At 36.4% G+C, this 24474-nt stretch overlaps 1 protein-coding gene and 1 long non-coding RNA gene across 15 annotated transcripts in view; one reads left to right on the top strand and one right to left on the bottom strand.

Moving 5' to 3' along the window:
• Positions 1-10922, bottom strand: part of LOC125170614 (uncharacterized) — a 33705-nt gene extending 22783 nt beyond the window's left edge. For 2 of the 3 annotated variants that reach the window (XR_007154070.1, XR_007154071.1), the window contains exons 1-3: positions 10630-10922; positions 7586-7906; positions 6952-7100 (exon numbers count right to left, since the gene is read on the bottom strand). This is a non-coding gene — a long non-coding RNA (uncharacterized LOC125170614). Of the gene's footprint in view, positions 1-6951; positions 7101-7585; positions 7907-9169; positions 10293-10629 lie in introns of those variants that run through there. The other variant, XR_007154072.1, reaches the window with a different exon arrangement.
• The window catches only part of CCDC91 (coiled-coil domain containing 91), a 353778-nt gene continuing 339775 nt past the window's right edge, over positions 10472-24474 (top strand). For 3 of the 12 annotated variants that reach the window (XM_047867295.1, XM_047867298.1, XM_047867311.1), the window contains exon 1: positions 10476-10688. Coding sequence is in view for 2 of the 12 variants with exons in the window: in XM_047867296.1 (XP_047723252.1) it covers positions 12479-12485 (7 nt within the window). In the remaining 10 variants the exon portion in view is untranslated. Of the gene's footprint in view, positions 10689-10930; positions 11235-12416; positions 12486-14866; positions 14964-24474 lie in introns of all 12 variants that reach the window. The other 9 variants (XM_047867305.1, XM_047867300.1, XM_047867307.1 and 6 more) reach the window with 9 other exon arrangements.

Here is a 24474-nt window from a genome sequence, read left to right on the forward strand (position 1 = left end):
AAAAAAAAAAAAAAAAACAAAACCAAAAACATTTCCCAGCTTCCCCTGTAGCTAAGCATGGTTATATGGCAAAGTTCTAGCCAATGGGATGCGAATTGAAGTCAAATGTGTGCCTTCTGTGCCATCCACTTAAAAATAAGAAGTATTACCTTTACTTCCTCCTTTCCCTTTTTCTGCCAGTTAGAATGCAGACATGATAGCAGGAGCCGGAGCATGTCAATCAGACCATGCAAAAAAAGCCATGTGTTAAAAATTGGGAGAGCAACAAGATGTGAGGAGGGGGTGATGGCTCTCTATGGAACCACCAGACCAGCCCTGGACTACTTTGCATGTGAAATAGAAATCAAGACTTTGCTTGTTTAAGTCACTATTTTCCAGCCTTTGTTAAAATTGCTTAAACTAGTGTCCTAACTAATGCAGACCGTACAAAAGCAATTAAGTGAGGTTGAACAGAAAGGTTTTGTGGAGGATGGATAATGAGTTTGTTGTGGAACATGTAATTTGCCTATGGGACATCTAGGTGCATATCTCATAGGCAACTGTAAGGTATATTCTGAACTCAAGAGATAATTGTGGCTGGAGAGTTAAAAAAAAACTTCCATGGGATCAAAGGTGGATAATATGCATGAGTTTTGTGGACATGTAGAATGCATTAATGTAGGCTGAGTGAGAGAAGACTCTATACAGAAGATGCCAGTGTATTCCAGAATCATGTGCATTAAGGAGATCAAGTTGGTGGACAGTAGAAAAAATTAACCACAGAGAATGGCTAAATCTGAGTGAGAAGAGAATAAAGGATGAAAACTTGTGGAACAGCTACTTGAAGTGGAGGATAAAGAAGAAGGGAGACCCTATGAATTGGAATGAAGACCTCAAGACTGGTCTGAAAAGTCAGAGAATCCACAGAGAATAATTTTGTTGAAGTTGATGGGGGAGTGAATTTCTGTAAAGAGACAGTGGCTGGTAGTCTCAAATGCATGTATATTTTAGTGAATATATATAGTTAGGAGCTATCTATCGATCTTACATTTACATGTACTGAATGTAAAGCATATTCATGTCACTATAGATTGTTAACAATCTTCATGCTATTACAAACTTGGGTGACATGTTGCCTATGCAATAATCACATAGTCATCAAGGATTTATAACATTTTACTGGAAAACAGAGCATACCATTGTTCATACTCTTTGTAACAGGACTCATATAATCCATATTTTACTCAAAAGCCTATCAAGTATTTTCATAAGAATCTAGATTTTGGGTATCTCCTATACCTAATTTTACTAAAAAAAAAAAACTTTGGTGAGGTAAAAGCTAATTTTATTGTTACTTAATCTTTAGGTACTATTATTTAAAGGCATTGTTAACATTTGTTACATTGTAATTTGGGGTAGAAAAATTAGGCAAATTATCATAATTATGTTGGGGCTTAAGACACATCTTAAGCAAAGATTCTGATAAATGTGTTAAAATAATACAAAAACTTATAATGTGAATAACAGGCAAAACAATATTTTAGTTGCTGGCTTTTAGTATATTCACCTCTTCCCCTACAAAAGCAGTGGGTTTGTGGCTTATTCCCAAAAACAGATTTACACAACTGCAGGTCTCATACACCCTGTGCCTTAATATCCTCATAACTTTATATCCTTATAACTATGCTTTTGAACTTAGAAAACTATTATCAAAGGAAAAATTGACTAGTCTTTCCTTTATTTATAAATTAAATTGTTGCCAGTTACTCCTGCAGTAACAATGTAAGAAATGCACAGGCAGAGTTGGTCTCCAATAGGGACAACTTTCAGATTGGTATAAAGACGTGGGATTCTCTTTACCATTAGGATTATTTAATATCCAAGACTTAAAGAAAGAGAAATAAATGGAAGGGCCTTCCACTGTTCATATGCAGTACTTGGCTTTTCCTGGTCAACTTAAAAAAGTGATCAATTCTCGGGAGAATGCTGCATGGGGAGAATGCTGAGTGGGATTCGACCATGGTCTTTCAAACTCCATTTTTCAAACTTCAGAGTTTTCTCATGATGTGTTAATTTTGTGGTGCACCAAAACTTTTGAAAAAGTTTAATTTAAATTCAATTTATCTTTATTGTAGCAGCTCTCACATGGCTTTCTGCCCAGAGTATTGCTTGCTCCATCTGCAAAAGTGGTAGAGTAACTTCTAAAGAAGCAATATGATGGTTTAATATAGATGCAAAACCTAGCTCACTTTTTGATTTTTCAATATTGTCATAAAAAGTACTGTTTAGCAGCCAGAGATGTGACATTTAAGCATTGGGAGTTATGTGAATAATTTAGGTGTTAGAATTAATCTAAAATATAAAAAAGATTCCAGCATTGATTTTTAATGTTTTTAGACAGTTTCATTCCACTGATGCTTTCTTTTTAAGGATATAATGAAGAGTAAAGGAAGTAGAGTGGACACATGTGCTTCATCTCTGAGTTATCATTTGGAGTACATAGTTAAATGCAACTCATTATGTAAATTAGTTTTTATTAATTTATCATAATGATTACATGGATGAAATGCTGGCTTCTTTTTGTGTATTAGGCACTGAGATAATAAGAGAAGAAGTTCATATTTTTTTATTGACATATAGTTGACATACAATTTTATCCTAGTTTCTGGCATACAACATAGTGATTTAACAAAGTGATGTACATTGCAAAATAATCAGAACAAGTCTAGTTATCATCTGTCACCATACAAAGTTATTATATTATTATTGACTATATTCCCTATACTGTACTTTAAATCCCTGCGACTTATGTATTTTATAACTGGAATTTTGTATCTCGTTATCTCCTTCACCTATTTGTCCCATCCCCCCAACCCCCAACTCTTTGGCAACCACCAGTCTGTTCTCTGTATTTATGAATCTGTTCCTGCCTTTTTTAAAAGATTCCATATATAAGTGAAATCATATATTTGTCTTCCTCTTATTTCATGTAGCATAATGCCTTCTAAGTCCATTCATGTTGTTGCAAATGGCAAGATCTCATTCTTTTTTATAGCTGAGTAATATTCCTTTATGTATGTGTACCACATCTTCTTTATTTATTCATCTATTGATGGACACTTAGGTTGCTTCCATATCTTGGTTGCTATAAACAATGTTGCAACAAGTGGGACTGCATATATCTTTTCCAATTAGTGTTTCCATTTTTTTTCAGATAAATACCCCAAAGTGGAATTGCTGGATTATAATGGCACTTCTATTTTTAACTTTTTGAGGAACTTCTATACTGTTTTCCACAGTGGCTGCATCAATTTACATTCCCATCAACAGTGCACAAAGGCTCCTATTCTCCATATCCTCATGAACACTTCTTTCTTGTCTTTTTTGATACTAGCCATTCTGATAGCTGTGAGGTGATATTTCATTGTAGTTTTGAGTTGTAAATTTCCCTGATAATTGGTGATGTTAACCATTTTTCATGTATCTGTTCGGCCATCTGTATGTCTTTGAAAAAAATGTCTATTCAGGTCCTTTGCTTATTTGTTAATCATATATATATATATACATATATATTTTTTTTTTGGTGTTGAGTTGTATAAGGTATTTATATATTTTAGACATTAACCCTTTATGGGACATATCATTTGTAAATATCTTCTCCCATTCAGTAGTTTTCCTTTTCATTTTTTTGATGGTTTCCTTCACAGTGCAAAAGTTTTTTAGACATTAAGGGAGTGATTTTTTGCCCAGTTATGAATCAAGCCAAACTGTGCAAACCAAAATGGTGGCTAATGACAACTTGCAAACTAGTGTGAAGTGAGAGATCATGTATCTCCTATATAATGGAGATTTCATAAATGGGTTAGATGCTGCACAGAATTCATAAGAGACCTGCTTAGAGGAGGGACCTGATTGAAGACTTTCTTAGTGTACTCTTTCCATATTTTATATATATTGTTCTAAAAACATATCTGAAATAGTTTCCATTGGATTAATGTGAAAGCTGAGTATCATATGAATCTTAAAGAACTGCTCAGGGACAGTACCTCATTTTCAGTCTCACTCTGGCATGAACATAGACAAAGGGAAAGCGAAGAAGGTGGAAAAAACTCCCATTTTAAGAAAATGGCAATTCATTTTCTGACATTTAATATGAAGACAGAGATACAAAATCTTTCTACCAGTTAAAACTCTTGGGATTGAAGGTAACAGAAAACCTAATTCACATTGGATTAAATGATAAATGAAAATTGTTTGGATAAATGAAAAGTCCTATAGAGGTGAGAGAAGCTTTAGAACTGATTTGATCAAAGCTTCAGCTCCATTTCTCTGAATTATATCATCTTTGTTCTATAATCTGTATCTGTTTTTATCCTCAGACTGGTTTCCTTTATGGTCACAAGATGACTATTAAAAGCAATAGGAATTACACGCTTTTCCGCTTGGATTCGCAGGAAGACAGAAAGTTCCTTCCAACAAGCACTGAACATTGGTCCTGAGTTTTGTGCCTATTGGATGATCCCTGAAGCAATTCTTATGGTTAGGGTAATGCCATGATTGACTTGGGACTGGGTCTGCCTGCCCCCACTTATGGTGGCAAGGGGTTTGGGAGTAACTTCTGACCTCCACCAATTAGGACTAACCGTGGAAAAGGTTAGGGTTAAGCTCATCCAATATATCTGAATACTACACAATGGGGGCAGAGTGAAATGCATGTTTGGATAACAACTGCCACATCCACTGTAGTGTACCCTATTGCTCACCACCACTGTAATTAGTGAGCATCTTCTTTCTGTCTCTGCAAAGTGTTATATCTTCATCTGGAGTTCCTTGTGCTCTAGCAACCAGTGACAAGTCACCTACTGACCACAAATGCAAAATGCAATGAAAGAGAAAGGACAAAGTAATTGCAATGAAAACTCCCAATTAAACAGGGTATATCTGGAAACATTACATAGTAGTCACTGATCTTTGTCATAATCTGTAGACAGGAGTAGTTAGGATTCCTGGATAGCAGTGGTATGGATTCTTTTGGCAGGTACTGTTTTGCTCTCGGTGTTCTTTATGGCCCCGTCCAAGATGGTCATTGGGGGAAGATGCTCTTTTTAAGAGGTTACACTATTTTGGCAGCTTATTTCCTATCAGGTTGAATGTAGAAGTCTGAGGCTTAAGATTAAATAGTCACAGGCTATTATCAGTCAGGCTTGAGGTTTATCTAATAATATATCTTCCTGCTAATATTAGGTTTTTGAACTAATTGCTTCTTGTTGCTTCTGTAGGCAAGTAACTATGGTCAGAGACCATGTGTAGTCCAAGTTTTTATATCTTGGAATTTCTCTTTACTAGTAGCCCTTCACACTCTGCCAGTCTGAATTTAGTTTAACGGCCCATCCCAAGATCTCAGTTTAATGGCATCTGCATTGGGGATATTCTAAAAAATGAACCTACAGTCGGGAGGGAAGGGCACAGTAATTTATTCCTTGTCTCCATAATAAGCGTGATGTCTCCAGTCACCTCCACAATGAGTGTGATTTTTCCTCCAGTTAAGCAGAAATTAAACTGTTCCATCGTTGGCATACTGAAGATTATTAGGATTTTAGACATTTTTTGTTTGAGGGTCTGAAGGGTGCTGTTCCTAAAAGTGCAGACTACGGAGTTTGCTAGCTTCTTATAACCTTGGTCATGCAAGGTAGGGACTGTCTCTGAAATATTTTATTCAATCTTTGTATCATGAACACCACTGGTTCATCAATGAGAGTCAATTTATAACATCCATTATGCTAATAGAGAGCCCCTAATTTCACTTATGAAAACCTGTTTATCACATCCATTGATTAGCAAAGCCTCAGGTGTTAATGGAAGATATGATAGCAGAAACATTTATGGTTGCTACGTTTGGAATGCAGTCTTTCTGAATAAATGCCAGCTGAATACATCTAAGGTGGGAAATCTAGATTATGGCAACTGACAACCATTAGGGGATAAAGTAAATTAAGTAACACATATGTGCACATTTATATCACATTACGTACAGGAAAGTATCTTGAGGGAAAGTATAATAGTAACAAATTCAAACTGACTTAACCAATATTCAATACACTATTCAGTAGTCAATACTGAGGAGAGTAGCAAAACGGTCAGACTCCATGCTGGTTTGATTTGAAGGCTCACATAATGGAACAATCGAGTATAGAAAGAGAAAGGGGCCAGAAAAGTGCTTATTTAAAAATTTCACAGTTTGTATTTTACATCCTTTTGCTTATATACAATGTTATAGATCTTTGTTTATTTGATCAAGGTTTTAGCTCCATTTCTCTTTCATTTTCTTGGTCACAAAATGACTGCCTTCGGCAACAAGGATCATATGCTTTCTCATTCACATCGAGAGGGAGAGGGAGCCATACTACACAATTTTGGGGCAAAAGTCCTATGATTGGTGCTCAATACCAAACCATATGTGGCTAAGGGAACATCATAGGTCAGGGTTATCCTGATTAGACTCACTTTGGGATAAAGGTGAGGTTAATTCCACCCAAATTTCTCAGGTGTGTGCCACACAGTGTGGGAAGAGTGCAATAGATTTTGAGAAAGCAAGTATCCGCTACAATCATTTTCAAAGCATATAAAGATACAACAATTACATTATTTTCTTGTTGGAGTAAACAAAATGAAACTAAACTCTAAACATACGTAGTAAAGACTCTGACTCCATATTTGGTGTTTGAAGGTTGACAACTTTCAAGCCTTCATCTGTTCCCTCTTGCCCTACATCTGTGCAGGCTGATGAGAAAGCCTGGGTGCTCCCTTCTTTGGTGCCAGTGGGAAATTCAAGCCACACAAGCCTTGGCCCCTACGTAGGAATTTTCACCCTAGCACCATGCCCTAGCCACCATAAAACCCCCAAGAGCCAGTCTCTCTTCCAACCTCCTTCCACCCTTCTCGCGGCCATTTTGGACTTTTTGGGAAACTTACCCTGCTGTTCCTAGAAAGTCTCATTACATGACCAATAAATCTTCTTACATCCTCTTGGTGCATGTGTGGCATCAGAAGTCTTGAAATGTGGACCAGCTTTTAGGTGGACATCCATCTCATTTCTGTGGATGACTGCAACTGCATATAAACTGCAATAGGACTAAGTTGTGGTGTTTCATTATTCTTACCAGCAAGTGTAGCATCTTCTTCCTGAATCCCCTACCTCTTTGAATGGCACCAGAAACCAGGAATACACCTTCAGTTCTTTCCTTTGTTTTTGCTGCCTACATGCCTTTCAAATCCTTTTAGCCAATTTCATGGGTACCACCTCTACTCGGGCTTCCACAATTCCTCATTCTAGTTGTTGTATCAGTCTTCTTTCCCTGTTTTTCCAGAGAAAAACCCGTTCCCTATCTAATAATCCAACCTGCACACTGCTGCTAAAGTAATTCTCCCCAACCCCACTTAAACAATCCATTTGTTTTCCATTGCCTACAGGATAGATTTCAAACTCCTTCACAGTTTATAAAATTCTCCAACCCTCTTGACCCATCTACAGTTCCCATTTCTCCTATCACATTCCCACACATTCCCACCTTTGCCTCCACTATACCAACCTCCACACTATACTTACCTCTACAGTTCATAGGCAAGGAGATACATACAAAGGTATATGTGCCTGTGTATGGAGCACTCTTTGTCTCTTTTTAGCTTGGCCAATTCCTACTGGTTCTTCAATACTCGTCTTGAGCTTGACATTTTTGAGAAGTACTTCTTGTTGAATGCAGGTTGAATGAGGTGCTCCTCCTCCACATGTTAACAATAAACTTGATTTCAGTGCTTGTTCTCACCCTATTTGATATGATTATCTATCTTTTTCTCCAAATTTGATCCTCTTGAGGGCAGGAACCATGTTTCTCATCTCAAAAGGTCACGATCTATTAGGGTGATGGGCCTGCAAATACATACATTACAAAGGTAAATAATAATACAAGATGGCTTACGAAAAATACCCTGAAAAGTAATAGAGTCATAAGTCCTAACGTAACAGAGGGATAAATTCTAGTACACTTAAGTTCTTGAAGAGATAAGAAGAGGACTATGGAGAAATTAGAACCTTCACACATTGCTAGTGAGAATGTAAAATGTTTTTCACTTTGGAAAACAATCTGGCAGTTTCTCAAAAGGTTAAGCAGAATTAGCAAATGGCTCAGCAATCCCACTCCTAGGTATATATATCCATGAAAATGTTATGTTTACCCAAAAACTTGTATATGAATGTTTGTAGAAGCATTATTTGAATAGCCCAAAAGTGGAAACAACTCAAATGTCCACCAACTGAGGAATGGTTAAGTGAACTATGAAAACATGATGTGAAGTGAAGGAAGCCAGTCACAAAAGACTACATATTGCATGATTGCATTCATATGAAATGTCCAGAATAGGCAAACCTAAAAAGATACAAAGTGGATTAGTGTTTGTCTAAGCCTAAGGGGCAGGGAATGGGAGGAATGGGGAGTGACTGACAAAGGGTACGAGATTTCCTTTTGAGGTGATAAATATATTCCAAAGTTGATTGTGGTGATGGTTGCACAATTCTGTGAATATACTAAAAACCATTGAGTTTAGACTAAAAAAGAAAAAGTAAAAATTACTATGTGAGGGAGGGAAAGACTTCATGGAGGTGGTGAAATTTGGTTCCACTGATAAACAAATGATGTGAAAAGCAGAGGCAGTGTGTTGTGGTGAATAAACAAATCCTTTCATCGGGCAGGCCTGGCTTTGGATCCTGCTCTACCACTTGGTTAAATTACTCTCCGTAACTCTTTATCCTTATCTAAAAAGTGAATATATTAATATACTTACTTTGGAGGATTAATGTTATGGCAAATTAGATAGTAGATTCAAAATATTTAGCCAGTCACATAAGATAATTATGCCAGCACATAGCAAATGTTCAATAAGTATTAGTTTCTATTATTATCGTAAGTCTGTTTAATATTGAATATTGGAGTAAGTGGGACAGAGGAAACATACAGACATATCAATGAAAACTCTCAGAAACTCATCTGAGGTTTCCAGCAGAAAGGGATGAGACACAAAATCATACAAAGGTAACTGTACTTGGTTTAAGAAGCATTTATTGAATATCTTTCTTCTAATCACTAAATACTATGATATTGATGCATATACAAAAACAAATAAGAAGCAGACTCACAGATATACAAATGAAAAGTGGTCTTTGACTTCGTGGTCTAGTAGATAGGTAAATAAATTTGGGTAAGAAAGCATCAATCTGCTATAATGGGAACGTGTTCATGATAGAAACACACGACAGAAAAAATGGATGTAGAAGACCGACTTTTGAGCTCAATATTGGGACTACTCACTAACCACCTGAGCCTCCACTTCCTGGAGAATTGTTAGGATTACTTGTTGACATTTTCCACTGCAAGTACACAGCAGAGATTATTAAAGGCTTGAGTCAATTTTGTTCAGTGGAAAGATGAGAAAATAACATCCAAAATGTTAAAGAATTCCTGTCATACAATGACTATGAATGTTCCAGAGATTTATGCTTAAAGTTCCCAGATTTTACTTGTTTATTTTTCCCACTAGGCTATAAACTCCTTGAAGGCAAACATCTTGAATGAAATCTGGTCCATTCTCAGATTGCCACAACTTAGTCCAGTAAGCCAAGTAGACATTTAATAAAAAAATTGCTAAATAAATGTTCTTCAAATCTCTCCCATGACAAAGATGGAAGAATCATTGACAAGTGACTTGCTAGTTGACTGTTCCTCTTTAACAGTTATTGACACTTTGATATGAACACACACAAAAAATCTATGTAACCACTCTTCTTTTGAAATAAAACCCTGACAGTTATGTCATTCTCTTTTCTTTTTCTTCAGGAGAAATTATTTGACTGAAGGCTTGGAAAAAAGTGGCTTGGCAGCTGAAAAGAAACTGTCTCTGAAACAGAGATGGCATATATAAGTTGGTGTGATCCGGAGCTGAGGCCAAGAACAAAAATAATTCTCAAGCAGAGTCTTTGACTGATGTCATATGGTCTGGAGAGGCTCTGGGTTTAGGTGCCTTCTGGTGCTTGAGTGTTCAGATATGCAGAGAAGAAATGGAGCAGTCGTCCAGTCAACTGTTTCTTGAGCACTTACTACCTGTCAGGCATTTGGCTAAGTTCGTTTTTATTGAACTCTGCCTGGAGGTGGTGAAAACATCAGGCAGGCTTTTCTCAGGAACAGTCCTATAGAATCCCAGATGGGAGTATCATTTTGCGGATGGTTTTATTTGCATACATTAGGCATAGGAACTGCGCCCGTCATTCTAGAGGAATGAGAAGCTATAATCAACAGGAGGTAGTTTCTGCGTCAACCCCTTTCAGAAGGCAAGCCTTCATGGACTACTCAAGCCATTAGAGGCGTGGCTCTGAAGATGGGGCCCTCAGCTCGGGTCACGTGACGCGCGTGTTGGCGTTGAGTGACAAGCGCAGCTCTGGGCGGGCCTTGGAGGAAATCAACTTCCGGGGGCAGAGGTGCTTGAAGCCGGGTGGTGCGTGGGCTATCCCAACTTGTGTGGCTGGGGTCGCGTTCCCCCACGACGGGTTTGGGGTCGTGCCCCGGGTGTGCGCTTGCGGGGCCGTCTGCTGGGGTGGCTCACCTGGCTGTTTGGGTGAGCGGCGCGGAGGCGGCGGCGGCGGGAGCCAGAGCGGGGAGCAGGTAAATGGAAGCTCGCCTTCCGGGCCTGGGTCTGGGGGGCCGGGGCCGCGTGAGGCGGGGGCGCGCCCGAGGCGGCTTGGGCGCGGGCGGGGAACGCGGCCCGGCTTCCGCCTCTCGCTAGCTCCGGCCTCTCCCCTCCGAGGTGGCCGGGACCGGGAGTTGGAGGTGTGACCTGCTTCGGGCTGGAACGGATTCCTGCTGCCTCGGCCCTGAGTGCCAACCGGTACTTGCTCTGCCGGCAGGTTTCAGCCCTTGTACATTCCAGAATCCAATATTTCCGAACGTCTACGGACAAGTGCACGTGATTATTGTGTCACCGAAGCTCCCACCGAACAGAGACTTAGATCCTTGCCAAGTTTTCACCGATGGCGCCTGATTTATGTTTCCCCCTCTGCTTCGTTGTGTACACCGGCGTAAAAGCTCTACAACACCTGTCAGCCACATTACCTTATAGATACTCTGGGCCACATGTTGCTATACAAGGGGCATTTTGAGGTTACGGCAGGAGCCAGTAACTTTCCAAGTGGTGAGGCATCCTTCATCCCTGTAAGTGCGCCCCCTTTCCCCACAATAAAGATGTTTCTTCCGTCTGCCCAAGTTGTATACTGTGGTGGAAAGCTTTGGACATGAAATCTATTTCTGGCTTCACTTTAAGGAGTGGTAACCCTATTAAAAGTAGAGCTGGATGTTTTTTTGGTAGGATGGTGTTGCTGCTACTTTTACTTGCTTCCATGATGCGAGTTGGGGCAGAGCCTGATTTCCTGGAGGGTGAAATCCTGGCCACAGCTGTAGGTGACTCAGCGTCCCCTTAAGAATTCCGACTCTTTTACTTCCCTTCCCTTCTGAACTGTGCAGATATTGATACCACCATCCTCTCCAAATATTTATCCGGGCGGTAGTTGGTGATGGCTTTTGGGAGTAGTTTAAATGCTGCCTGGTGGAATGATTGGGTTGGGCTAACATTTCACCGTACAATTTAAGACAAAATACCCAGAATATTTAGTTGGGTGGGACCACAGGGAGTGACAATAGATTCACTTTGTTCTCCGACATCAGAGAGTTCTACACTTCTAATCATCCCATTTGCCCTGTGCTACAATTTCTGTTGCAATGAGGGAATTGGCTGTACTTACTGTACCTGTTAGGTAAATAGAGCAAGGGGGATGCCAGGGAGAGCGCACCTGTGTGGTGCTGGCTAGCCAGTAAATTGTGTGGTCGCCAATTGCCCTGGTTACAAAGTTGGCTGGCTAGGGTTGTTCCGTGTGCTTGGAAATCTTATTATGAATTGGTTTCCTAGCAACAGTATAAGCCAAATGGAATAAACATAAAACAAAGTGATGAAAGTTAAAATTTACCTCTTTTATTACATGGGAAAATGTATCTTCTTATTGGAGTAATCAGCTCAAAACTTTTTAGAGCTTTTTGTAATCATTTTAATACTTACACCAGAAAAAAGAAACTGCAGAGTCATCAGAGAGGGACAGCACTTACTTATTTTTTTAGTGACAGGACAGCACTTTATTATTATTATTATTATTATTAGTGACAGTAAAGAAAGAAAAAGAAAGAACGATGGTTACTAATGAGTTGATCTGAAGGTTAAATGGATAAATAGGAATTTGCCAAGTAAGAGGCACCCCTAGCTTGTAGATACATGACTCATAAAGTATATAAGATTGTTACAAATAAAGAAAGCTATTTGAAAGTTTATTGTATTTCTCTTAATAGAAGTTGGGGTGGCAGTGCATTGGGCTGGATGAGACCATTTCCATTAGTAAATTGCAAGTGAAATGTTAGGTAAGTTGTTTCTGAATTCTGGCTCATAATCACAATGTTCCTTTATCAACCTGTTGCTTGTGACCTTTGGTCTTGTTAGCTAATCAAATTTTGTTATTTTCTGTTCAAACAGAACTTAATAAAAAAGGCAACTCTTTTTAGGTTAATTCTTTGTATCAGTATCTGTTCTTATTGATAAATCTTGATGGTAAATTGATTTTTTTTATTTGTAATATTTCTAAGGATTTTTTGGTTTCCTCACTGTCTTACCCCCACCCCCAAACCCAGTGAACTGGAGGTAGCTCATTTAATTTGATGTGTAATTTTCAAAAGGGCATGTCCCGTGTCCTTTGAAATTTAGGTTTATTGAGGTATAATTTACAATTAAAATCATCATTAGGTCAAAAGTTATATGTGGATCTTTGACAGTGAGAGGGTTGGTGCCTCTAACCCTTGAGTTGTTAAGGGGTCAGCTGTATTTCATTTTCTTGTCTGATTGCACTGGCCAGAACCTCCAGTATGATGTTGAATAGGACAAGTATGAGTAGGCATCCTTGCCTTGTTTTTTTATCTTAGTAGGTAAGGCATGTAGTCTTTCACCATTAAATAGTTAGCTCTAGGTTTTTTGTAAACAGTTTTCATCAGATAGGGGAAGTTTTGTTAGCCTCTAGTTTGCTATTTTAGCATGGGTGAATATTGTATTTTTTTTCATTGTGGAAATCATAGTAGATTATAGTAGAAAATTGGGAAATAAAGAATCCTATGAAGAAAAAAACGCTAACCCATTTCTGTTAACATGAAATAAGTTCTGCAAACATTTTGCTGGTTTTTCTTTTGGTCTTTTTCTTCTGAAAACATTTTAAAAACAGAATTGTAAATATTGTTTTATATTTTTCTCTTTTCAGTAGCATTACATTGTAAGTGCTCGCTACATCATGAATTTTTTGATAACTTGATTTGTAAGTTCTTGATTTATAGTTAAGCTTTCCTCATTAGAATTAACATTAAACATTTTTGTGCATAACTCTGGTAAGATTTTTTTTAAAGTTTATTTTTTGAGAGAGCACCTGTGTTTATGAGAGTGGGGGAGGGGTTAGATAGAGAGAGAGAGTGAATCCCAAGCAAGCTCTGCCCTGTCAGTGCAGAACCTTACTACTGGCTCGAACCTGTGAGATAAGGACCAGAGCCAAAATGAAGAGTTGGCTTAACTGACTTAACTGACTGAGCCACCCAGACACCTCTCTTCAGATTCTTAATATACACTGCCTCTTTGTTTTATTTGATATTCTTAGAATTTGTCCTCTGCGTTATTTATCGTAATAAATTTTGGAGCAAAATGTGGTAGTCGACATATTGACTTTCTGGGCATCACTTTAAGATAGAATCCTAGAAGTTTAGAAACTCAGAGTACCTTAGATTTTATCTAGTTCAAACCATTTCTTTTATAGGTTTAGAGTTTAAAATGATTGAACAGCTTTCCTGCATACATTGTTTTTTTGCTGCCAATAATCTAGATAGAATTCTGGATGCATTTAGTGTAGTGTGAAATACTTTTCATGTTCTTTTGATAAGAATTATGGAAATCTTTGAGCCTAGCATTATATAGATGCATATGCAGAGTTTCTAAAAACTCCTTGTCTGTTGTTTTATTGAATTCCACCCAGTACCTTTCGAGGTAGGTAGTATTTTTCCCACTTCATAGCCAGAGAAATTGAGTCTCATACAAGTGAGCAAATTTATCCAAGGTTGCATTAATAGTAAGTCGTAGAGCAGGGGTTTGATAAGAAGTCTTCCTGAATTTTCTTTTATTCATATGCTATACTGCCAATACTGAGTTCTTGTAAGTGTTTTGTGTATCTTGTGTTTATTCTGAATCTGTTTTAATTTTGATGCTTAGAATAAACTCATTAAGCAAATTAATAACTCAACATGAGATGGTATCAGTCACTTGTAAAATGTTTATCCAAATTTATGTCTTTGTATATTTTTAAATTTTAAATTAGTTAGACATTCTTTACCTGTACCCTCTTTTTTTTTTACTGTTACAAAGAGTGTTAGCTATAGGACGTATAATCCTACTTAAAGAATTAGGGATATATTTAGTATTACTAGCAAAGGATATAATTTTTAAAATTTTGAAATGGGAAGCATTTTTTAAAATTACAGGTTTAATAGATGAAGAGCAGAGTTAATGTTATTCACTTTAAAATGCAGCATGTAATAATTCTATCGAAGTGGTTTTCCTTAGAAGGGTATGTCCGTTTTGGTATTTACGTAACTCAGTCCAACACATTGTTGTCATATAGAGTAACTATACGAACTAAGTAACCACTGTTTTGTAAAGCATGAAGTCACTTTTTCCGGCTATTTGGGGAAGACTGACTTTTTTCCCCCTTTGCCAGCCTTGTTATCATTGACCATGTGCATCTCCTACCAAAAGAAGGCCTAGCTAATGGAGAGGCCAGCCAAATTGCCTTTTATGTTGTGTCCAACCTTGTGGTAAGATTTGCACGATCATTTCAAGATGCTTTACTTTTGTATTATGAGAATTCAGAACTTCTACCATTGTGGTAAGGATAGTGTTGCGGTATTATGTAAGATCCATTAATCTGTGGATGTGCTTCACTGATAGGGACTCACATGAATATTACTAGAAAAGTACATGGGTAAGGGCACCTGGGTGGCTCAGGTGACTGACTTTGGCTCAGGTCATGATCTTGTGGTCAGTGAGTTCCAGCCCCACAACGGGCTCTGTGCTGACAGCTCAGAGCCTGGAGCCTGCTTCGGATTCTGTCTCCCTCACTCTCTGTCCTTCCTCTGCTCACACTCTGTCTCTCTCTCAAAAATAAATAAAAACAATAAAAAAAAAACTACATGTCTACATGTGTAGACATCATTGAAGATAGTTGGTAAAAGTGAGAGTGTCATTATTTTAATTATGGATTTAATAAAGACAACTTAACATGAGGTTATACCTTTCATTCCAACAGTTTGCCCACATTGGACATGAAAAATTGAAAATAAGCCTATGAAACCTGAATGGCATTAAATGGGCCACCCATTTGAATCACAGGACAAATTGAAATGAAGATTTATTTTCTATTCTGCTGAATGGGAAAACAGTGTTTATTAACTGCTGATGGTTTTCATGAGGCATTTAGATATTTTAAGTTACTTATTTTGTCTGTTATGCAGAAGAGGTATATTTTATTAATTTCTTTTTAGGACTAGTTTCTGCTTAAAGTGAATGGTGTAAAATATCTCCTGCTTATTTAGTATATGTGATTTTTTTTCCATAGTCATATTAGTTAAGGATACTTGTATAGTACCTTTTGTTGCAAGAACCTTTTGTAGGAGACTTTATCTTCATTGGTGTACTGAGTTTTATTTTCTATAGTTCCAAATTTAGGTGTTACTGATCTTGCTTCTCTTGTTATAAATAGGAGAGGTAAGAAATGCCACAGGGTTATTCTCAGTGTCGCAGTCATGCACATACAAAGTGATTTCCATATGGTTGATGAGAAGTCCTCTGAGCACTTAGAATCTAGTCAGATTGCAAAATGTTTTATGGTGTGATTCCTACAAAGTACTTAGGAGTAGAAAATCTTATGAACAAGTGAGGCAGCATATACATGAAATTTTTAGATGATTTTTCTTTCACATAGCAGGACCATGGATATTATCATAGTTACTTTCATCTGAGCAAAATAATTTAGCAGATTGTTTAGGTGGTAAATTGGGAATTATAAGGTGGATCTGATTCTTTAACCAGCATATACTTTTTTTCCCCCACTTAAAGTATTCCAGAAGGCATCTATTGATGAACTGTGCGTGCGTGTGTGTGTGTGTGTGTGTGTGTGTGTGTGTGTGTGTGTACTTTGGGAAGTATACTTTGGGAAGTAAACTTAGGGTAGTTTTTCGTCATTATTTCTTGCAGTATTCTTTTTGCCCCTTTGTCTCTTCTGGAACTGCCATAGTTTTTATGTTGGCATGCTTGATGGTTTCCTACAGGTGTCTGAGGATCTGTTCACTTTTCATTTCTTTTTCTTTCTATTCCTCAGATTGATTAGTCTCAATTGAGGAGCCCAAACATTGGCCCCTGGGTAGGTTTGTCTATTACCTATTGAATGTATTGAGTGTATTTATTGGTGTATAACACACAATGTTAGTCATGGAAAAGAAACAGAGGCATTTAGAAGGATAAAGAGTGATCAAGGAAGAAATCAAGACAAAAGCTTTAGCATTATTAACAGAAAGTTGGGAGTTAGAAAGGAGGAGTTATTGATAGGCTGAGAGAATAATGAGTGGTTTGGGATACTAGAAATTTCAATAGGGGTGAATAACAGGTTCGGTAGGAATGATAGGGTAGTACAAATAGAAGTATCAAAGTTGTAGTAAGAAAATGAATTTTACAGGTTAAAATCCTGGAATTGAAGCAGTTATGTCAATATCACAGGTATCATAGGGACTACCTGTGTTTATGGACCAATTACTGCAATGATATATTGTGATGTATGTAATGGCAGTAATAGTAACCACTATTTTTAAGTATTGATAATGTAGCAAGTACTGCTCCTGGACACTTTCAAACATTTTTTAAAACACTTCTTTTTGATTATTTTTTTATTGAGGTGAAACTTACATAACATAAAAGTAATCATTTTAAAGTGTATAATTAGTGGCATTTAGTACATTCACAATTTTGTGGAACTCTATCTGGTTCCAAAATATTTTCATCACCCCAGAAGGAAACCCAGCACTCATTAAGCAGTCATTCCCATTTTCCCTTTTCCCCAGCCCCTAGCAAACACAATCTGCTTTCTCTATGGATTCACCTGTATTTTGTGTATTTCATATAAATGAAATCATATAATGTGTAGCCTTTTGTGTCTGATTTCATCCACTTAGCATAATGTTTTTGTGGTTCATCTATGTTTTATTACTATTCCATTTCTTTTTATGCCTGCATAATTTGTTATATATATAATATATAGCACTTAGCACACTTTGTTTATCCATTCATCTGTTATGGACATTTGGATTTCCCCACCTTTTTGCTATTGTGCTGATTCACTATTGTGAATAGTGCTGCAATGAACACTTGTATACTAGTATTTGTTTGGGTACTTGTATTCAATTTTGTTGGGCGTATATGTAAGAGTGAAATTGCTGCATAATGTGGTAATTCTGCGTTTATCGTTTTGAGGAATTGCTAAGCTATTTTCCCACGTGGCTGTATATATTGTATGAGGATTCCAATTCTCCACATCTTCGTCAACACTTGGTATTTTCCTTTTTTCTCTTTGGTTATGGCCATCTAAGTGGGTGTGAACTGCTACCTCATTGTGGTTTTAATTTGTATTTCCCTAATGATAATATTGAGCAGTTTAAAGTGTCTTTTGGTTATTTTTGTATCTTTCTTAAAGAAGTGTTTATTAACTTCTTTTGCTTATTTTGAAATTGGGTTGTTTGTCTTTTTGTTGTCGAGTTTTAAGAGTTCCTTTTTAAAATTTTTTATATATATTGGAGAGCACATGCAAGTGGGGAAGGGGGCAGAGAGAGAGAGAGAGAGAGAATTTTAAACGAGCTCCACGCTCAGCTCAGCACAGAGCCTTATGTAGGGCTCCATCCCACAATGCTGGGATCATAACCTGAACCTTAGTTCGACACTCAACTGACTGAGCCACCCAGGTGCTCCTGAGAGTTCTTTGTGTATTCTGGGTACTAGACCCTTATTAGATATATGATTTGCAAATGTTTTCTCCCATTCTGTAGATTGTCTTTTCCCTTTCTTGATAATGTTCTTTGATACAAAAAACTTTTAAATTTTGATTAAATTCAATTTAGTAAGTTTTTCTTTTGTTGCCTCTGCTTCTGGTGTCATACCTAAGAATCCATTGCCAAATGAAGGTCATGAAGATTTGCCCCTATGTTTTCTTCTAAGAGTTTTGTAGTTTTAGCTGTTTTATTTTGGTCATTGATCTAGTTTGAGTTAACGTTTGTTAATTGTGTGAGATAGGAGGTCTATGAAATTTTTTAATTAAATATTTCAAACCTTTAGGGTAATAATACTGCATATATTTTTGTATCCACTTATATGGTGCTTGCAGATTCTGGGCACTGTTTTAAAGATTTTACAAATAATTAACTCATTTAATTAATATCCAAGTGTACTCACCACTCATTTTTTCTCATATTGACATTGCCTTTTGCTTCATATTTTTAAAAAGGAATAATTACTATTGCTATAATTTACACCCTTGAACCCATCCTCTTCTCTCCTTGTCCAAAGTGTAGCACTATTCTGAAGTTGTAGTTTATCATTTCTTACATGCCTTTTTAACTTCACTGTGGTTGTGTATCCATAAGAAGTACGTGTGATGTCTTTTTAAAAAAAATTCATAAAAATGGTGTCATATTTTGTGTATTTTGCTGCCACCTCCTTTGTTTATTCAACAATACATTTTGAAATTTATCTATGTTGATACATATAACACTAGTTATTCATGTTCATTGATTTATCGTGTTGTATGACTTTTACTAATTATTAATCAATTTCCTCTCTTTAAATGACTTCTAGGTTATTACTTTTTTTTTCTTTTTGCTATTTTAAACAACCTGGCAATGAATTTTTTTCTTCACCTTCTCTGATGCACATGAATTTTTCTAGGTTCTGTCATAGAATTTGCTGGTTCTTACTGTAAGAACATCTTCAAGTTAAATATTACTAGATTATTCTCCAAAGTCATTGTTCCAATTTTTACTCTTACTATTAATATCTGAGAGTATGGCTCTCCATCCTTGCCAATACTTGGTATAATTACTTTTGCATTTTTTGCTAACCTGGTAGATATAAATCTCATTGTCACTAACATATCTTTGTCCCTGATTACTAGTGAGATTGACCATTTTTCCACATATTTTATTTCTGTCCCTGATTACTAGTGAGATTGACCATTTTCCACATACTTATTAGTCACATGGATAATTCTGTGAATTGTCTATTCATATATTTGTCATTTTAGTGGGAGTTTAGAAGAGAATGGTGGTAAACATGGATGTTCAGTACTCCATATTTAACTGGAAATGCCTCCTACTCATTCTGGCTTTGGATGCAAGTACTCAAGGCTTCTGCCTGTGAGAGAACCTTAATTGACCTTCCAGAGAAGTTCAGATTCCTTTCTTCCCTCAATCTTTGCAACACTATGTGGTTGCATGTATTTTTAAGCTTATTTCTCTCTCTTTGCCAGACTTGACGGCAAGGGCCAATTTTGCTTACCATTATATCTTTAGCACCTCACAGGTGCCTTGAACATCATAGGTGTTAGTTAATATTTGTTGAGTTAATGAACAAAGGGAAAATCAATGATGAATGAGGGAGCTGATATACATAAGACATTCTGAAGGAGCCAAGGCATCCGAGGAGATGAAAGCATGGGGATGGGCATGAGATTTCAACACTTCTAAACTTTTATTGTAGTTTACATTATATATTGATATTTTCTTTACTAGTCTAAGTGGCTGTATTGATCATTATATTCTTCAGTAGAGCATGGTTGGTTTTTATTAAATAATTGTTGGATGAATGAAAATCAGATCTTAACTGACTTTAGGTTTTAGAAATGGATGCTCCACACTTCAGATTGTTGATAGTATATTATTTTGTTTATGAAGTTACTTAGTTACCCCAATATATTATTGGTGTATATGATTTTACTTGTGTCTTTGAATCTCAGGCATGTCTTTTGTAAACAGTACCTTATTGGATCATATTTTTTATGCATTCTTCCAATTTTTGCCTTCTAATTAGAGTTTTTATTAACCCTTGTGCATTTAATATAGTTACTGGTAAGATAGGACTTATGCTTGTCATTTTACTATTCGTTTTCTGTATGTCTTAATGGGTTATTTATTTATTTTTTTTGGCTCCTTAATTCCTGTATTACTATTGCTTTCTTTTTTGTTAAATAGATATTTTCTAATGTGCCATTTTAATTCCTTTGTTTCTTTTACTATATATTTTTTTGAGTTATTTTCTTAGCAGTAGCCTTGGGGATTATAAACAATATGTTAATTTGTAATAGTCTGTTTGGTGTCTGTTTGGATTAATACCAGCTTAATCTATAATATAGTTCTATTTCTTCCCCTTCTTTTTGCTATTGTTGCACAACTTCTTTCTACACTGTATGCCTGTCAACTCAGATTTGTAGTATTTGCTTTGTGCAGTTGTCTTTTAAATCAGATATGAGAAAAAAAAGAATGACGAAAAAATATACCTTTGTACTGTTTTTTATATTTACCTATGTAGTTACCTTTACTGGTATTCTTTATTTCTTTATGTAGGTTCAAGTATTGTCTATTATCCTTTCATTTCAGCCTTTAGGACTCCCTTTAGTATTTCTCATAGATAAGAACTGCTGGTGATGAGTTCTCTGTTTTTATTCATTTGGGTATGTCTTAATTTCTTCATTTTTGAATATTAGTTTTGCTGAATATAGAATTCTTGGTTGGCAGTCTTTTTCTTTCAGCACTTTGAATGTGTCATCCTACTGCCATCAGGCCTTCATGGTTGCTTATAAGAAATCAGATTAAAAATCTTTTCTTGGATTCCTTGTATGTGATGAGTTGCTTCTCTCTTGCTCCTTCCAAGATTCTCTTTGTCTTTGGCATTTGAAAGTTTGGTTATGATATATTGAAGTGTGGATCTCTTCACATTTATCCTAATTGGAATTGTTGAACTTCTTGGATGTGTAAAGTAATTTTTTCATCAAATTTGTGGACTTCCATAGCCTGATTTCTTCAAATATTCTTTCTGCCTGTGCCCCCCCCCCCCCCTTTTTTTCTCTCCTTTCTTTCTGGTGCTCTCATTATGCATTTGCATATGTTGGTATGCCTGCTGGTTTTCCACAGATCTTTGATGCTCTGTTCATTTTCTTCATTTTTTTTTTTTTCTTTCTGTTCTTCAGACTGGATGATCTCAAATGATCTGTCTTCAGGTTCAGTAATTCTTCTGTCAGCTCAAACATGCTGTTGAGATCTTTTGGTAAATTTTTCATTTCAGTTGGTGTACTTTTTAACTACAGATTTTTTTTGTTGTTGTTTCATTTCTGTGATTACTGTCTTTTCATTAATATTCTCCATTTTGTGAGACATGGTTGTCATAATATCCTTTAGTTATTTAGGCATGGTTTTCTTTGGTAATTTGAGACTATATCAATGAACACATATAAAGTAGTTGTTATTGATATCTTTGTCTAGTAAGTACAATGTCTGGGTTTCCTCAGGAGTAATTTCTATTGACTGCTCCTTCCCTCCCGTATATGAGCTATACTTTTTTTGTTTCTTTGCATATCTCATACTTTCTGTTGAAAACTAGATATTAAAAATTATAGATATATAGTGTATGTAATTACATATTATATATTAGATGATCCATAAGTGTATTGTATGCTAAAAATGTATAATATATATGACATGGAAATTTTGGATATCAGATTCTCCTCACAGGGTTTGTTATTTTTGCTGTTTGTTGTTGGTATTATTGCTGTTTGCCTGTTTAATGACTTGGAGAACTCTGTAAATTCTGTATTCTTTGTCTTGTGTGGTCTCTGAGCATTATTGTCTGTTATATTATGCTATTTCATCTTTTATAATTGGGTATTAAATAGAGGAAATAGGGCTTGTGCATTATAATGAAAAAGGTCATTGAATTGTCAAAACGATTATGCTGGAAGGGGAAAGTAAAGAAGCGTTTATTGAATACTTACTATGTGCAGTGCCGTGACATATTACTTGGAGAAATTGGATTTTCTGGTTAATATATTTCCTAGTAAAGAAAGCCCACCAGAAGCCAAGTATTTTTTGCTTTGGTGAGAATCTCTTATACTTTAACTTGTGGATTTGAATGCCTTAGTAATCCAAGGTAACTGAATTCTTTTCTTCCCTGTTCTGTCCCCAAGCATTGAGCTGACTGGCTTAGCATCTTACAGTACCTGAGAGTCATCATTGGGAATATTATTTCCAGTGCTATAGAAGAGATTGGGATGATTGTTATCTTCAGTTGATAGGAACATGGGGTTAAAATGTAGTTGTATTATATCTTTGGGTTCTTAGAAAGTAAACATATGTGAGTTTTTGTATTTTACTTAATTTGCATCACCTTTGAATTTGAAGAAGACATAAATGGTTTGCCACTATTTGTAAATGTTACGAGAGATGCTTTTTTATATTTACATTAGTCTGTCCTGAGGTGCATTTATTTTTTTGCAGTGAAGCATACGGACATTTCTTTGAGAAGTAATGCCATATTTCACCAATCAGAATTCCCAAAACAAGTAATTTCAAGTTGTCATACTCGTCATGAATTTAAGGATATGAAGGACCTGCTTAATATTACTAAGTTTTTCACAGGAGAGTGTCAGGTTAGGTATTTTCAAGGTGTATCTCTCTTTTTTCTTTTATTTCTCTTACTATGTTTGAATCCTGTGTAATTTTGGGCCAGGTATGTATTTATTTACTTATCACCAGACAGATATCCCATGCTTGGGTGCTGTATATTGCTGCCAGAGGCAGCAACATAAAGTTGTTGAAGGTGATAGAATGTGTTTCTAGAAGTATAGTTAATTCTTCTGTGGTATCTAGTTAATGTAAAATACAAAACACCAACCAAAGACATTTGTACACAGTTAAGGAAGTATATGTTATTAAATGAACTTAGTAAATAAAAATAGTGTCAGTGCCATCACCCAATAGCTAGCATTTTTTGGACTTGATTATATATTTACTCATAGAGGAATAGCATGAGTTGACATTTCTGTAGGATTCTGACAATATGGCATATAAAAAATGTTGGTAGTGTCTAGATTGCCTTTTGGGAAAGCCTTGGATTTTTAGTTAAAATGGTGAAGAGAGAAAGTCTTTCAAATATTGCTCATAAGGGGTCAGGTTTGTTAGGGATATAGCCAATTGTAAAGGGAAGGAGAACTTTAAGTGTGTTTTAGACATGAGTATTGGGTTTTTTTTCATTGACACACATATTTTATTATGTTTTTCTGGAGGAATTAGAGTCTGTAAGCATTAAAAATCTTTCATAGATAAATTTTTACTCAATTAGTAAGTTTGGTAGTGAAAAAATTACAGGTAATTCATACTAAAGTTAGGATCAGATTTTAAAAAAATTATCTTGGTGATGGTACTGGTACTTTAAATTGGAGAAGAAATTAAAATTAGTGGTTAGAACAAGTTTTATATCATCATGGAAAAAAGTGAGCAAATGAGTCCTTTATGTGTTTCCCTCGATAAACAAGTCTATTTCAGTTAAAGGGCTTAATTAGCAGACCTCTGATAAATACATAAACAAGGACTTAATAATTGTCAAAATGGAGCTTATAAAAGTTAAAATAATGGACAACTGAGATACGTTGAGAAGCAAAATTCAGTTCAGTAGAAATCTTTATTGAGCCCTGACTATATTTCAGGTACCTATAGTAGCTACTGAAGGATACAGAAATAAATGCCACTTGGTCTTCAAGAACCTCACAGTCAACTAGTTGAGAGTAATATAAGCTAATACATTGTAGTGAGGATATAGATTGGGAAGGTATGGGCTTCTGAAATTTGATCAGGGACATGTGGGAAGACCCCGATGAAGCTGGAGACATTGAGGCCCCCAATTTTGATGAGTATTCTTTCTTTGCCAGGAGGAGTGCGCCACCCCCCCCCCCCCCCTTCAGTGTTGGTGACCTCCCCATCTGTTGGGAGCTTTTTTTCTTACTCCCCAGTGGGAATGACTTCTCCACCTCTGTTTGAAGTCTGAGGGGATTCATTCTGAATTGCCTAAGGGAGCTGTAATGGCCTCCCCTGAGGCAATTGCCATTGTAAGAAAATGCTGATTCTGGGACCTCATCAAAATAAAAAGCTTCTGCACTGCAAAGTGAACAGTCAGCAAAACTAAAAAGGCAACCTACAGAATGGGAGAAGATATTTGCAAAGGACATATCAGATAAAGGGT

Source organism: Prionailurus viverrinus, chromosome B4 (assembly GCF_022837055.1).
Source record: "Prionailurus viverrinus isolate Anna chromosome B4, UM_Priviv_1.0, whole genome shotgun sequence".
Taxonomy (NCBI): domain Eukaryota; kingdom Metazoa; phylum Chordata; class Mammalia; order Carnivora; family Felidae; genus Prionailurus; species Prionailurus viverrinus.